This window comes from Aegilops tauschii, chromosome 4 (genome assembly GCF_002575655.3).
Source record: "Aegilops tauschii subsp. strangulata cultivar AL8/78 chromosome 4, Aet v6.0, whole genome shotgun sequence".
NCBI lineage: Eukaryota > Viridiplantae > Streptophyta > Magnoliopsida > Poales > Poaceae > Aegilops > Aegilops tauschii.
Genome location: NC_053038.3, coordinates 26992549 through 27007966, shown reverse-complemented (window position 1 = coordinate 27007966; position 15418 = coordinate 26992549). Strand labels below are relative to the sequence as shown.

Genomic DNA, 15418 nt, shown 5'->3' with positions numbered 1-15418 from the left:
TGTGTGTGGCTGCTAATCCTCGTGATTGGCGTTGTAATGGCCGAAAGGCGCTGTACCCGGCTTCTTTGCCGCTTCTTCTCTAATGCGATGATACGCATGCATATGCGTATTCGAGAAGAAAAAAGAGGTTTGGGTGTATGGAATTTTCCCCCAAAATAAAATACAAATGAATCTTAAGAGAAAATTCCGAAGGCCAATTCTATGATCCAAACGACCAACGCGTAAATGATTCCTAAGGATCCAATTCTGTAGAACTCCTCTGAACCAAAGGAGCTAGACTGTACTCAGATAAGAGATCATTACAGTGACGCGGTAACACTAATTAGACTTGTTTACCGAACTTATACCTTTTTAAGCAGCCTTTTTACGTCAGTAGACCACATCATATCTAACAAAGCAGCAGCAGCATCGCGGATTAGGCCTTGGATAATAAAATGATCAAAACGGCGCAGGTGCCATTGATGGCGTGCTGAGGTCCTACGTTCTAACAAGTGAGACGCCTGATGGCACACGTCGCACATCATCTTTCAATTAACTAAGCCCTAATGGCAGCCATTAGTTGTCCTGCGGGAGCTGCATACTTGACTCTCGCCTATTGTTTTCTCTCTTAAATTTCTTGATATTTCGGCTCGCGGTAGGTAAAAGTATATGTCTCTTTTATTTTATTTTTAATAACAAATACTATGTCTCTTTCCTTGAGATTCTGACTCGCGGGTGTTGACAATGGCCATTCGGACTGAGCTGTCACACATGTTCGTCCACGTCACTTGATTAAGATTGCCTTGCTATTAATCTCCGACGGCCGCCGAACAACGTGTTAACTGGTAATTTAATCACCAGCACTCCAACAGGCGGCTTTATTCTATCCTGGGAATTACTTGCGCGGCAGAGCTTCAGCTAACCAGTCTAGAAGAAGAGAGTCTAGAAATGACACCACGTACCGACGTACGTGACCCGTGGCATGCCAGCGGCCAGCTTATTGTCTTCACCTCTGGCTGACCTGTCTGGTCCAGCTAGTACAAAGTGCAGGGTAATAAGACTTGCTGTAGAAGTAGAAGTGGAATGTACTCCAGAAAGTGAGAAGAAAACTTGTGGTAAATGCGCATGTCGCAGTCTGGTCGAGTGTGATTTGCTGAAAGCTTGCTGAAAGCAACAGAGGCAGAGGCAGAGCAACACGTATAAGTGAGCTGCCGGTCTGCTTCATCTTCACAACCCAAAGCAAAGCAGCAGCAGCTCGGGACTCAGATCGCTCGGCTTACGTTACGGTGGTGATCATCAGCCTACAGCGGTGAAAGACACATGGCTCTGATACGGGAGAAGAGGCTTCCACAGCTGCACCTCTCGCTGCCCGTCCCGCCCCGCGCCGCCCCGCAGGAGCTCGGCGTCCTCGGCCGGCGCCCAAACCCCGCGGTCCCGCCGGCGCCGACGGCCACCAAGGCGTCGACCCCGTCGGCGCTGTCCAGCCAGTTCCGCCTGGCCGACTTCGAGAAGCTCGCCGTCCTGGGCCGCGGGAACGGCGGCACCGTATACAAGGTCCGCCACCGGGAGACGCACGCGCTATACGCGCTCAAGGTGCAGCACTACGGCGACCCCGCCGCGGCCGCCGAGGCGGACGTGCTCAGCCGCACCGCCTCGCCCTTCGTCGTCCGGTGCCACTCCGTGCTCCCCGCCGCGGCGTCCGGCGACGTCGCGCTGCTCCTCGAGCTGGTCGACGGCGGGTCGCTCGACTCCGTCAGGACCAGCCGCGGCGCGTTCGCGGAGGCCGCGCTCGCGGAGGTGGCCGCGCAGGCGCTGTCGGGGCTGGCGTACCTCCACGCCCGCCGCATCGTGCACCTCGACGTCAAGCCGGGCAACCTCCTCGTGAGCACCGCCGGGGAGGTCAAGGTCGCCGACTTCGGCATCGCCAAGGTGCTCGCCCGCGCCGGCGACCACTGCGCGTCGTACGCCGGCACCTCCGCTTACATGAGCCCCGAGCGCTTCGACCCGGAGGCGCACGGCGGGCACTACGACCCGTGCGCCGCCGACGTGTGGAGCCTGGGGGTCACGCTCCTTGAGCTCTTCATGGGCAGGTACCCGCTCCTCCCCGCCGGGCAGCGGCCGAGCTGGGCGGCGCTCATGTGCGCCGTCTGCTTCGGCGACCCGCCGGTGCTGCCCGAGGGCGCCTCCTCGCCGGAGCTCCGGGGGTTCGTCGCCGCGTGCCTGCGCAAGGACTACCGCAACAGGGCGTCCGTCGCGGAGCTGCTTGCCCACCCATTCGTCGCCGGGAGGGACGTGGCAGCGTCGAGATGCGCGCTCCGGAAGCTGGTCGCTGACGCCTCGTCGCCGTCGTCGGACTGCCGGCATACGTAACGTGATCGTGTTAAGCGGCAGGGCCATCCACATACATAGGATCAATTTTGCTAGCCATGTACAGTGCCACGTATGCAGAGCATAACACATCAGTTAGATTAGTGTTAACCTAGAAGCTACTATTAGGAATGTACGTACTCACTTGTGCAGACTAAATAAGAATTTCCGTACAACTGATTTCCTATGTTTCGTCCATCGGCTGATATCCATTTCTCGTTCCCATCAAGCACAAAAGACTGCCCATTGCTGATAGGCCTTCCCCTAACGCCCCTCCCTCCCCTCCCCTCGCGTCGCTCCCGCGAGCGACCGAGGGGATAACCCTAGTCGCCGGCGTGCGTCCCCCCTCCCCTCGCGTCGTTCCCGTGAGCGACCGAGGGGATAACCCTAGTCGTCGGCGCGCGTCCCCCCTCCCCTCGCCGCCGCCTGTCCGCGCCGCCGGGCAAAGCCCGGTGGGTGCTGGCGGCGGCGGGGCCCTTTCTCTCCCCGCTTGTGGAGGCTGGCGGCGGCGGGGCCCTTTCTCTCCCCGCTCGTGGATCCGGGGTGCGGCGGCGCGCGGATCCGGGGTGCGGTGGCGCGCGGCGTGCGGAGCGGCAAGCCTGGCGCGGAGGGCTGGACGCGGTGGATCCAGGTGGTGGCGTGCCCGGGGTGGCGGCGGCGGCTTCGGCTGGATCTGCCCCGCGGGTGGCGCGGGCTGCGGCGGCTCTGTTCGAGGCGGGTCTGGCGGCCGTTGGGTGGCTCGGGCGATGGTCGACCCTCTCTCCTCTGCTCTTCAGTTGGTGCGCGTGGCTGACGGTGGCGGCTTGCTGGTGGTTGTCGGCGTCTCAAAGTTCGATAGCTGGCTGGTGGTGGTGGTGGGGGCGAACCGGGGAGGGAGGCAGGGGGCCTCCTGCCCGTGCCGATGTCTCGGTGGTCCCTATCCCCGGTGGAGCGGTGCGGTGGCTGCGGCGAGGACGAGGCCGGCGGCTACTGGCGCCCCTCCCCTGCCTGGATCTGGCCGGCTGGGACGCCTTCCCTCCAAAAGGCCCGTTTTGGGGTGGAAGGAGATGCCTTCTACCCTCACTGGTCGGTGGCGTCCATTAGCCGTCGTGGTGGTTGCGATGGGGACTTGGATGCCGGGACGGCGACCTCGATGGTGGTGGTCGCGCTGCTTGTGGGCGGGGTGCGCGGCTCAGGTGTGGGCTGGTCGCTATGGTCGTTTGGGCGGCGTGGCGGCCGGTGCTTCGGCAAGCGGTGATGTTTCAAAGGTGGAGGGTGCCTGCCAGGAGAGACCCTCTGCTCGGCTTCGGTTGGGCCGACGACGGCGGCGTCCACGGGCGTCGTCTCCTTCTTGAAGGCGTCGTCGTGGCTACTCTCCTCCTTCGGACGGGCGGCGACGGCGCTCCGGTATCGTTCTCCTTCTTAAAGGCGCCGTCTTAAAGGCCTCCTCTCGCCGAGCTTAGCTCCGTGGTTGTTCCTATACCTGTTGTATCTAGCCTTGGGTATGTTGTGTGGTGGTGTGGTGTGGCGTTGAGTTGTTTGCGATGATGGTAATCGGTGATGGTGCTTTATATATAAAGCGAGGAAAACCCTTTTTCGGCATCAAGCACAAAAAAAGGCTGAACTCATCGGATCCGATAAGTCATCATCCACTAGCTTATTTACCCGACACACAAGTATGTCACCTCACCATACAACTATGAATAGAGTAAGGCATACCTCAAAATGTAATTATGCATGAAAGAATACCCACTACAATATTCAATCATGCATGAGGAAATGTTTTTCATTTAGTTATTCTCCTTATATTCAATACGTATTATTACAACTATACATGATCAAATATAATAAATCATATGTATTTTTAATTTTGGTTCTCATGTTATCAATCTAAATTTTTCATTAATCAATTCTCGTTACAATGCGCGGGGTATCCAGCTTACTGGCTGGAGTTATGGGTGTACGTATCCATAATTACAGGGGTAAATTTTCTTCCCCCCCTACTAACTACCCCGGCCCCTCATTTTCACTGCCCCTCCCCAAATTTTGACTGTAGAACTCCACCTCAACTCGTAAGTTTCGAACCACATTTGAAGACCAAAGTTTTGTCAGTTGCAACTCTCCTGGGGCGAGCGGAGAGTACAACTGATGAGGTTGACACTTGACCATATAAATCCATAGACCCCACGCACAACGCCTCAAACATTCAACGTGTACATGTGAGTTATAAGGCAACGCCTTAATGCCAGACACATGTAAAAGTTTTTTCTTGCTCCAGTCACTTTTCCAGGGCCGCTAGATCTTGAAAGAGCGACAAGAAATGATTAAGCACGGTTCATCTTCTTCAACGTCACTTTCTTCTTTCTCCCATGTAATCGTCGGCATATCCCATCCCATCCGCCTGCCTACACTCCATGCGCCCGGTGGGCCCTGCAGCACCGCCTCGCCGGCCCGCCCTTCCCTCAACCTCTCCCACCATCGCTGCTTGCCGCCCACTGCAACCATCCCTCTAAACCCACCCCTACCCGCACCAACTATAGAGACCTCTGCATCCCCTCTCCCTCGACCCACGCCCTTCAAGTTTCAGACTAGCTGGCTTTCATCGGCTCATGCTCATGCATAGTTCGGCCTTGACGTGACTGGTGCTGGTGCTCCTCATGGCGTCCCCACCTTCAACCTCGCGCGATGCAGAATCGACTAACACAACAACAAAAATGCAGGTACCCGATGATTATCAAACGTGGAGTTATAATGATGTTTGATCAATGTCTTTTTTTTTTTTTAAAAAAAGAGAGTTTCCTCTCCGATTTCCATTATCAGAAATCACAAGTCTTACAAACTGTCAGGCCGATTGCAGATAGCAGTGCCGACATACACCATATCAGCATGTCCCATAAGCCATAATGCGTGCTCCTGAAGATGATGGAAGAAACTAGGCTCCCCTTCCCCTTAGGAAAGAAAACCTCCCAGCGGCAAAAGGAACTAGGTCTAAACACACACAGTTGTCACCATTCTGAGAAATCCCACAGGCTGGGCTCTCCAAAACATAAGACCAAGCATTACTGAATATCTAACATAGTCAAGATCTGAGAGACAAGTTCAACTAAAAAATAAAGACAGAGGCGAATCGAGCAAGACAAAGAGATCTTCGAGAGCATGAGACCAAAAGATCACGCACTAGTGATTTTGTGCGTCACCCTCCACCCCAAGGTTGCTTTGAATTTTCCCCCGCAATCTGCTCAACTCTTCTTATGCCCTCCATCATTGGTCTTCGTCTTCTTTGGTTTATCTACAAAATGAGCCAATCATGCAACATTTTAACCATCGGGTTCACAGGCGTACAAGGATCAGATACCATGTTTTTATCAAGAACTACACTATTCCTAAGTTTCCAAATGGTCCAGAAAACCGCCGCAATCCCCACAGCCGTCAGGTACTAGTTTTAGATCAAATGCGCACTGAATAATATTCCACATCATTTTAGCCATGGAACACTTTAAAACGGATGATCTACACTCTCATTCTGCATACAGAAAGGGCAAGTCTTATCTCTTGTCCACCCTCTACGCAGCAAATTATTTCTAGTTAAAATGCTATTTCACATAACCAATCATATAAAGACTTTCAACCTAGGTGGCATCTTAGTCTTCCACATGAATTTATATGGGTATTTTACCCCATTCTCAATCAGAAACCTATAGTAAGACTTAACAGTGTAAAATCCTTTTTTTATCTAGGGTCCAGAAAATTGTATATCTGTCCCCACTTAGGATCACATTTGAGCAAATTTCTCTTATGTGCTCCCACAATTCCAAAGAATATCCACAAAGAGTTCTTCAAAAATCAAAATTATCTAGCCCTTTATCAAGGATATTTTTAGCCGATTTATTTTTGTCAACACACAAATTGTAGAGTCTGGGGAAATCATCCTTTAGAGCTCTATTACTAATCCATCTATCTTCCCAAAATCTAACACTCTCCCCATTCCCTACCTCAAATCTGCATAATAAAAGAAAGTGATCTTTATGCTTAAAAAGCTCAATCCAGAACTGGGAGTCTCCCTGTCTATGTATAACATTAGCCACCCCCCCCCCCTTTTTTTGAGAAGAATTTCCTGCCAAAGACTAGAAGTATTAAATATTTTCCACCACCATTTCACCAGCAATGCTTTATTCATTAAAGATAAAATTTGTATTCCCAAGCCCCCCAAGTCTTTAGGTCTGCACACTTCAGACCATCTCCCTAAGTGATATTTCCTCTTGCTAGAGAAGTCTAGCTCTGAAATAATCCATTCTCTTGTTCACCCCCACAAGAAGCCCATAAAAGACATCATGTAGCAAGGGATCCCAGTAAGAGAGGATTGAATCAAAGTGACTCTTCCAGCACTTGCTAGTAGCCTCCCCTGCTAGTCGCTACCTTTTTCTCCATTCTATCTTCAGGAGGCCCCCAGCTTTTATTCTTAATTCTTTTCTTATCTATAGGTAGTCCTAGATATTTCATAGGTAAACATCCTACACGACATGTAAAGATTCGGGCAAATTCTGTTGTTTTATTAGTAGCTTCCCAAACAGAAACAACACTACTGCAGAATGCTACTAACGCGACACTACAATCAGAGACCCTTCGACGAAACTGTGTGCGATGCATTAATTGCAAACGGTGATGTGATAAACCCGTAAAAAATGATGCAAAACATTTGCGATTGCGGAGACATCAAACATGGTCTGATTATAGTTGTGTGTGCGATGCGTGGCATATAGTTCACTCAAATGAACTGTTTGTGATGAGCTTAACAACAGAAATAGGCAGCCAGATGAAGGTGTGTGCGATCTACGGCATACCGCTCACTCGGATGAACTGTTTGCGATTAGGCAACACAACAGAAACGGTCGGGTAGATCAAGGTGTGTGTGCGATTGAAAGCATATAGTTCACTCGGATGAACTGTATGCGATTAGGCAACACAGCAGAAACGGTCAGCCAGATCAAGGTGTCTATGATTGATGGCATACACTTCACACGGATGAACTGTTTGCGATTAGCCACAACAAACAAAAACAGTTAGACAGATCAAGGTGTGTGCGCTAGACGGGCGCACATTCTAATTAAAAGAAGCGTGCGCGATGGTAATAACGAGCGTGCACGGTTTTATGAAACAAGACGTGTGCTAACATCGCCTATTGCTTTGCACCCTATGGTGCAAACACCACGTTCGCGGCCGAGAACGCGTGCCCACATTACGCCATCCGAGAATAGCGCCGCACTTCGAAACTAGAACCGTCAATAAATTTTGAGCTTGCGTCCCGTCACATTCCAAATTACTACCACGCTATATTTAATTGCAAATCTATTCACACCGATCAAAACATAAACGGTTTCCCACTTAGGAGTGTATTATTACTCGGTTATAAATACTACGTACTCCAAGATGATTGCGCATTCCTCCACAACTCCTCATCCACAAAAACAAACAAGTCTTTCACTGATAACCCACAAGTATAGGGGATCGTAACAGTTTTTGAGGGTAGAGTATTCAACCCAATTTTATAGATTCGACACAAGGGGAGCCAAAGAATATTTGTAAGTATTAGCAGTTGAGTTGTCAATTCAACCACACCTGAAGATTAATTATCTACAGCAAGATAATCAGTAGCATAGTAATATGATAGTTTTGATGATAGTAGCAGTAGCAATAGTAACGGTAATAATGATAGCAATAGTTTTGTAGCAAGTGCAATGGTAACAATAGCAATAGTAACTGAGCAAGATCAATATGTAGGGAATTCGTAGGCATTGGATCGGTGATTTGTTGGATGATCATCATGAGACAGTCATAACCTAGGGCGATACGGCACTAGCTCCAGTTCATAAATATAATGTAGGCATGTATTCCGTAAATAGTCATACGTGTTTATGGAAAGAACTTGCATGACATCTTTTGTCCTACCCTCCCGTGGCAGCGGGGTCCTATTGGAAACTAAGGGAGATTAAGGCCTCTTTTTAATAGAGAACCGGAACAAAGCATTAACACACAGTGAATATATGAACTCTTCAAACTACGGTCATCATCGGGAGTGGTCCCGACTATTGTCACTCTGGTGTTGCCGGATCATAACACGTAGTAGGTGACTATAACTTGCAAGATCGGATCTAGAACATGGATATAATGGTGATAACATAAACGGTTCAGATCTGAAATCATGGCATCCGGGCCCAAAGTGACAAGCATTAAGCATGACAAAGTCATAGCAACTTCAATCTCAGAACATAATGGATACTAGGGATCAAGCCCTAACGAAACTAACTCGATTACATGATGAATCTCATCCAACTCCTCACCGACTAGTGAGCCTATGAAGGAATTACTCACTCCTGGTGGGTAGCATCATGGAATTGGCGATGGAGATAGGTTGGTGATGACAAAGATCGAAGATCCCCCTCTCCAGAGCCCCGAACGGGCTCCACATCTGGCCTCCCGATGAAGAACAGGAGGTGGCGGCGGCTCCGTCTCGTGAAACGCGATAATTCTTTCTCCCTGATTTTTTCTCCAAAAATGTGATTTTATAGTATCAGGGGCGTCATCTGCGGGGCCACCAGGTGGGGACAACCCACCTGGGCGCGCCAGGAGGGGGGCGCGCCCTGGTGGGTTGTGCCCAGCCATGTGCGCCCCTCCGATGGTTCTTGGCTCCAGATATTTCCTTATTTTCCATAAAAATCCTCGCAATATTTTGTTCCATTCAGAGAACTTTTATTTCTGCACAAAAAAACAACACCATGGTAGTTCTGCTGAAAACGGCATCAATCCGGGGTTAGTTTCATTCAAATCATGCAAATTAGAGTCCAAAACAAGAGGAAAAGCGTTAGGAAAAGTAGATACATTGGAGACGTATCAACTTCCCCAAAACCTTTGCTTGTCCTCAAGCAATTCAGTTGATAAACTGAAAGTGAAAAAGAAAAACTTTTACGAACTCTTTTGCTCTTTGTTTGCATAAATAAGCTTAAACAGCACCCAGGTTTTCAGCCAATCATTATAACTAACCATGCCGACAATAACTCTTAAAAATTATATTAATTCATATCAATAACATAATCAGCTAGCGAGCAATAATAAGATATCTCAAACAGCAACACGTTATCAAAACAACCATGATATAATACGACAGTAGTGGTATCTCACTAGCCCTTTCTGAGACCGCAAAACATAAATGCAGAGCACCTCTAAAGTACGAGAAGCGACTAAACATTGTAATTCATGGTAGAAAAGATCCAGTCATGATGCACCCAACATTAGCTATACACAATGCATCAGCGTGACAGCAGTGCTCTCAGGTTCTGGCGCTTATTTGAGAGGGTGACGACACAACATAAAAGTAAATAGATAGTCCATTCGCAGAGGGAAGCAGCGATTTGCAGAGGTGTCAGAGCTCAAGTTTTAAAACAGATGTAATTGAAATTTTGAGACATGCACCCTTCTTATTCACTTCACGACTATCAGTTATCGATATCTTCCATGCTAAACATGCTAGTGGCGGTTCCCAAGCAATAAAGTAAATGTTATGACTCCATTGGGAGTTTTTGTTTGATTATTTGAGAGATAAACTCTTTTTGTTGTTTGGGACTGGGCATCCCTTTTACTGCCCTTTTCTCGTGCGATGGCGAGTGAATAAACACTCAACCTGAGAATAACCCGCTTAGCATGAAAGATACCGACTACCTCATGTCGTTCCATGAACGATCCAGGCACATAAAAAGGATATTTATTTGAATTTTTTAGAGATGGCGCATGCAAATTTACTTAGGACGGCAGGTTAATACCGCATATAGGTAGGTATGGTGGAATCATCTGGAATAACTTTGGGTTTCAGGGAGGTTGATGTACAAGCAGAATTCCCACTTATTATAGGTGAAGGCTAGCAAATAGGTTGGGAAGCGGCCAGCTAGAGAGCAACAACGGTCATGAACATGCATTATGTATAAGTAACATTGGACACTAGCATGAGTAGGATATGAACACCATGAACATAAATATCATAGAGGCTATGTTGGTTTTGATTCAACTACATGCATGAACATATATCTACCCTTAACAAAGGCAGTTTTGTATTGGTCAAATAACTTCACCCGCAACACTATTTAGTCTATTCATTAGTAATTTTGTAAAAAAATCTTAAATATAACATTCAGGAAGCAAATGGGTTTGAATTTTTGTATTTGATTGTCCTCTTTGGTCTTAGGAACTAATGTGATAATCCCATAGTTTAGTCTAGAGATATCCAGTTTACCACTAAGAAAATCATCAAAAAGATCCTTAATATCATATTTCACCAGATCCAAAAAATGCTTATAAATTCAACAGTAGAACCATATGGACCTGGAGATTTATTGTGTGCCATTCCAAAGACAGCTGTTTTAATCTCATCTATTGTGAATTCAGCTATGAAGTTATCACCAACCCCTCTAGGTATAGTTCTAGCATCATCAGTATCCAAAGCAATAGTAGATCTTTTTGGATGTCTAAATAAGTTTTTTGTCATAATTTGTACTATATTCCATGATGTTTTCTCTCTCCCTCTATACTCCCTTCATCTTGATCCAAACTATTAATTTTATTTTCCCTTCTTCTCCCATTAGCTTTAGCATGGAAGAACTTAGTGTTACTATCTCCCTCGAAGAGCTCATCAATTTTAGCTCTTTGTTTCCATTTAGCTTCCTCCTATTTTAACAGGCTATCCAATTGAGCTCTCAACTCCATTTGTTCTTGTCTATCAGCAATGGTTAATCCATATATCTAACATCTTTTATCAATTGCACCCGGTTGCCCCAATATTGTTTTTCCAGCTCCCTATACCAAGCATTCATATTCTTGCTCCAACCTTTTAACCTAGGCCTCAAGTTCCTCATCTTTTGCTACCATATATCAATACTAGACCCCCCACTATACTAGGATCATTCCAAGTATCTATAACAATTTTATCCAGCCCCTCGCTTAAAAACCAAGAGTTTTCAAATCTGAACATGGGATCAGTTTTTGGCATATCCCTTGTATCTATAAAAAGGGATGTGTGATCAGATTTCTCCCTAAGTGTTGGGGATATTACCACTGGGCGTAAACGGCCAGGAGAAGCCGGGTTAACCCCATAGTAATTCATTATATCTGAAGCCCATGAAGACAGACAGTAACGCTTTATGAAGGCCCAGGGCCCAGAGCCGGTTTAAGGCCTATAGACATAAACCGGTGTTGATATATAAACTTGTGTTGTAAGATAGAAAGAGCAGAGACCGGGCCGGGCACGCTTATGAGCCGGCCTCGGGATTCTGTAAACCGATGGACATCAACCCATGTATATAAGGGGACGACCCGACGGCGGTTCAAGGACAACAGACAACAACTCGAGACTCAGGCAAAGCGTATTCGCTCCCTAGTCATCGAAACCCCAGCAATTCCATCACAACTAGACGTAGGCTTTTACCTTCATCATAAGGGGCCGAACTAGTGTAAAAATCTCTTGCGTCCCTTGTCCGCTTTAACCCCTTTTAGCTAACCCGTAGCGATGGCTCCACGACTAAGTCCTTTCTCTAGGACATCTGCCGTGACAAAACCACGACAGTTGGCACCCACCGTGGGGCTATCGCATGATGGTTTCAAGTTCTTGGAGGGCAACTTCGAAGGACTCAAGGGTTACGCTGTGGGCCGGGTGACCAAGAGTCGTCGCGACAAGCTCTACATCGATGATGCAGGCTGGGGCCCCGAGGCCGGCTCAATCGAGTATGGGTACCGGGTCCCCTTTGGTGGCATACATGTTTTTATTGGCAAGATCGGCGAACCGGGCCATGAGCCGGACATCTGCACCGACCTCGTCGAAACGGCTCAGCGTGCGAGATCTGCCCGGGTCAAGCCTGTCATGAAGCGTGCCTTCGTGGGAGTCATCCATGGAGGGGAATCTGAGGATAGATCGGAATCTGGTGGTGAAGCCGTCGTTTATTCCGGCGACGAGTCATCGACCGGAGAGACCGAATCGTTATATCAGTTACAAGATGGCCGGATTGGGGGCTGTTCCGATGGCGACAGTATTCCGGACCCCTTTGATCTGCCAAACCGGGTTGCGATCTTCATGGCCGGTACGCAACCGGCGCTCCACTCTTCGACCGCAGCAGCGATGATTTCCGGATCGGCAGCAGCAACAGCGGCCGGGGCAGGAGGCCCTGTGCGACCGCCAGCTCAGGTTCTATCTGATTTATTTGACGCGTTGGCAACGCTGATGGCGGAGGTTAACCCGGCGGATCAGGAGGCACACAATGCGGAAATCGCGAAAGTGAAAGATCAGATCACCCAGGCCAAAGCCGACTTGGCAGCTGAGGATACCAGGATGGCCGCGGAACGGGCCACTTTGGATGCACAGGCTTACCGGCTTATGCTGGATCAGAGTGCGTCGAACGAAGTCCTGAAGAGGAGGTACCGATCTCGCCTGCCGACGGTTTATGATGCTAGAAACCTCTTTAACACCCCAGGAGCAGGGACCAGTAATCCGCCGGTGGTAAACCGGGCGGAGGCGCCTGGAGCAGGGGCGCCGGTTCAGCCACGTTTGGTGGATCCGCCTCGTCAGAACAACATTGTAACACCGCATGTCCCCACGCCACCGGGTCATTACTCTAACCCGATGGACAACATTGTCGCTGCCGCTTCACGGCTGGCGGCCATCCCGATCGAAGGCGATTCTCCGGCGGCGGTCGAGATGCGTCGGGTTAAGGAGCTTCTTCAGACAGCCTTGGTTCAACAGGAGGCTTATTCATATAGTCGCGATCGGATTCATTCCACTCCCCGTCCAAGCCGGAGTTATAGCAGGCGTATGGATGAACCGGCAGTGTCAAGCAACGCGCGGAACCGTGATCCGCCCCGTGGCAATAACCCGACGGGTGGTGCCGGTGATGCTCAGGAAGTGGTGGACCGGGCTCGGGCACACAGAGAGGCCGAGTTAGCGGAGCAGCATGAAGCCTGTCAGCTTACTCCGGTTCGTCCAACCACATCGGTGGAACCATGAGTTACTTCTAGTTCTTTGGGAGTGCCGTGTCTCGTCCCAGCGTTGCGTAATGTACGCCTGCCCAAGGATTTCAAGGGCCCGCGCAAGGTGCCAAATTACACCGCCGATTTATCCCCTGAGACATGGGTCGAAAGCTATGAGTTGGCCATGGAGATGCTGGATGTGGATGATGCGGCATGTGCGAAATACTTCACCATGATGCTAGAAGGGACGGCCCGCACTTGGCTAAAGAGCTTACTGGCTAATTCTATCAGGTCATGGGCCGAGTTGAGAGCCCGGTTTATCCAGAATTTCAAGGATACATGCAAGCAGCCCATGTCAATTGTGGACTTAGCTGCCTGTGTCCAGGAGGAAGGAGAATCAACAACCCATTGGGTGCGCTGGGTTTCGGAGATTTTGCATTCATCGGACCGCATCAACGCGGATACCGCAGTTTTAACATTGGAAGGCAATTGTCGGTTTGAACCCCTGAAGTTGAAGTTGGGACGGCTCAAACGTCATTGTAATGACATGGGAACCCTCATGGCTACACTTGTGAAGTATGCCGACTCTGATAGTACCAAGGATCCCGAGTCTGACGATGATAAGACAGGGAAGGGAAAAAAGAGCGGCAACGCCAAGGGGCAGCACCACAACCCGGCGGGTCATGGAAACGGCGGCAAGTGTAAGGCGGACCACGGTTTAGACTTTGTGACTAATACTAATACACATGACAAGGGCCAGCGGCGTAAGGGTAAACCGCCCCAGCGCGGTGGAGGGCCAAGTCCTAACCCGGACCGTTTGTCTTATCTGTTGAACCAGCCCTGTCCAAAGCATGGGACGAAGGAGAACCCGTCCACGCACCTCTGGAAAGATTGTTACATCATGCAAGAGTTCAAAAATTCTGATTCTTTCTGGTATGATCATGGACCAGGAGGCGGTTCGGGCCCCGGGTCTCATGGGCCGGGTTATGGTGGAGGAAATTCCGGTTTAGGCTTCCACGGTAATCAGGGTGGACATAACAATCAAAGTAATCAGGGCAACCAAGGTGGCTATAATCATCAGGGCAATCAGCAGCAGCAGTCGGGTTACCAGAGCAACCCGAAGCAGTTGGATAGCGGACAGTATCATGTCTTCACCACTAGCTTGGACAAGCGCGATCAGAAGCTTCATAAAAGGGCGGTGAATGTCGTTGAACCGGCGGTGCCCCGTTATTTGCGCTGGTCCGAGCAGCCGATTGTGTGGAGTAGAGAAGATCATCCACCCCGGGTTGACAATCCGGGTCATCTGGCTCTGGTGGTGGCACCTCAGGTGGGAGGTTATAAGTTCACTAAGGTACTCATGGATGGAGGGAGTAGTATCAATATCCTTTATTATGAAACTTTCCGTCGCATGGGGTTAACAGATAAAAATCTTAAACCGTCCAATACGGTGTTCCATGGTGTGGTGCCTGGTAAGTCGGCATATCCTGTTGGTAAGATAGCTCTCGAGGTGGCTTTTGGAGATGAGCATGACTCAAGATCAGAAACTTTGACCTTTGAAGTGGTGAAAATCAAAAGCCTGTATCATGCCCTGTTTGGACGGCCAGCTTATGCTAAGTTTATGGCACGGCCTTGTTATGTCTATCTGCAGCTCAAGATGCTGGGTCACAAGGGAACTATAACCGTGCATGGGAGCCGCAAGATCGCTCTGGAGTGTGAAGAAGGTGATGCGGCTTATGCTGAGTCGGTTTGTGCAACAGAAGAGTTGAAGTTTTACAAAGACAATGTTGATCCAGCAGATATGACTTCATTGAAGAAACCAACTACAGAGCATGATCCGGCCCTGAAGTTTAAATCGGCTGATGAGACTAAGCTTGTTGACTTCGTGCCTGGCGATTCGTCCAAGCAGTTTAGCATCAGCGCTAACTTGGATCCGAAATAGGAAAGCGCGCTCATCGAGTTCATCCGTGAGAATCGGGACATCTTTGCATGGAAGCCTTCTGACATGCCAGGTGTACCGAGAGAACTCGCTGAGCACACTCTCAATGTTGATCCCAAGTATAAACCGGTCAGGCAGTTTCTCCGTCGGTTCAAT

At 49.3% G+C, this 15418-nt stretch overlaps 1 protein-coding gene across 1 annotated transcript; it reads left to right on the top strand.

The window, feature by feature from the left end:
- The first annotated feature begins 695 nt into the window (after positions 1-695).
- Positions 696-4118, top strand: LOC109734813 (mitogen-activated protein kinase kinase 9-like). The gene has a single exon (XM_040386496.2). The coding sequence runs from the start codon at positions 1300-1302 to the stop codon at positions 2347-2349; it is 1050 nt and encodes a 349-aa protein (XP_040242430.1). The 5' UTR covers positions 696-1299; the 3' UTR covers positions 2350-4118.
- The last annotated feature ends 11300 nt before the right edge of the window (positions 4119-15418 follow it).

Bases quoted from the DNA above. Each gene is read 5' to 3' on its own strand.
- LOC109734813 (XM_040386496.2), top strand. From the start codon at position 1,300: ATGGCTCTGATACGGGAGAAGAGGCTTCCACAGCTGCACCTCTCGCTG.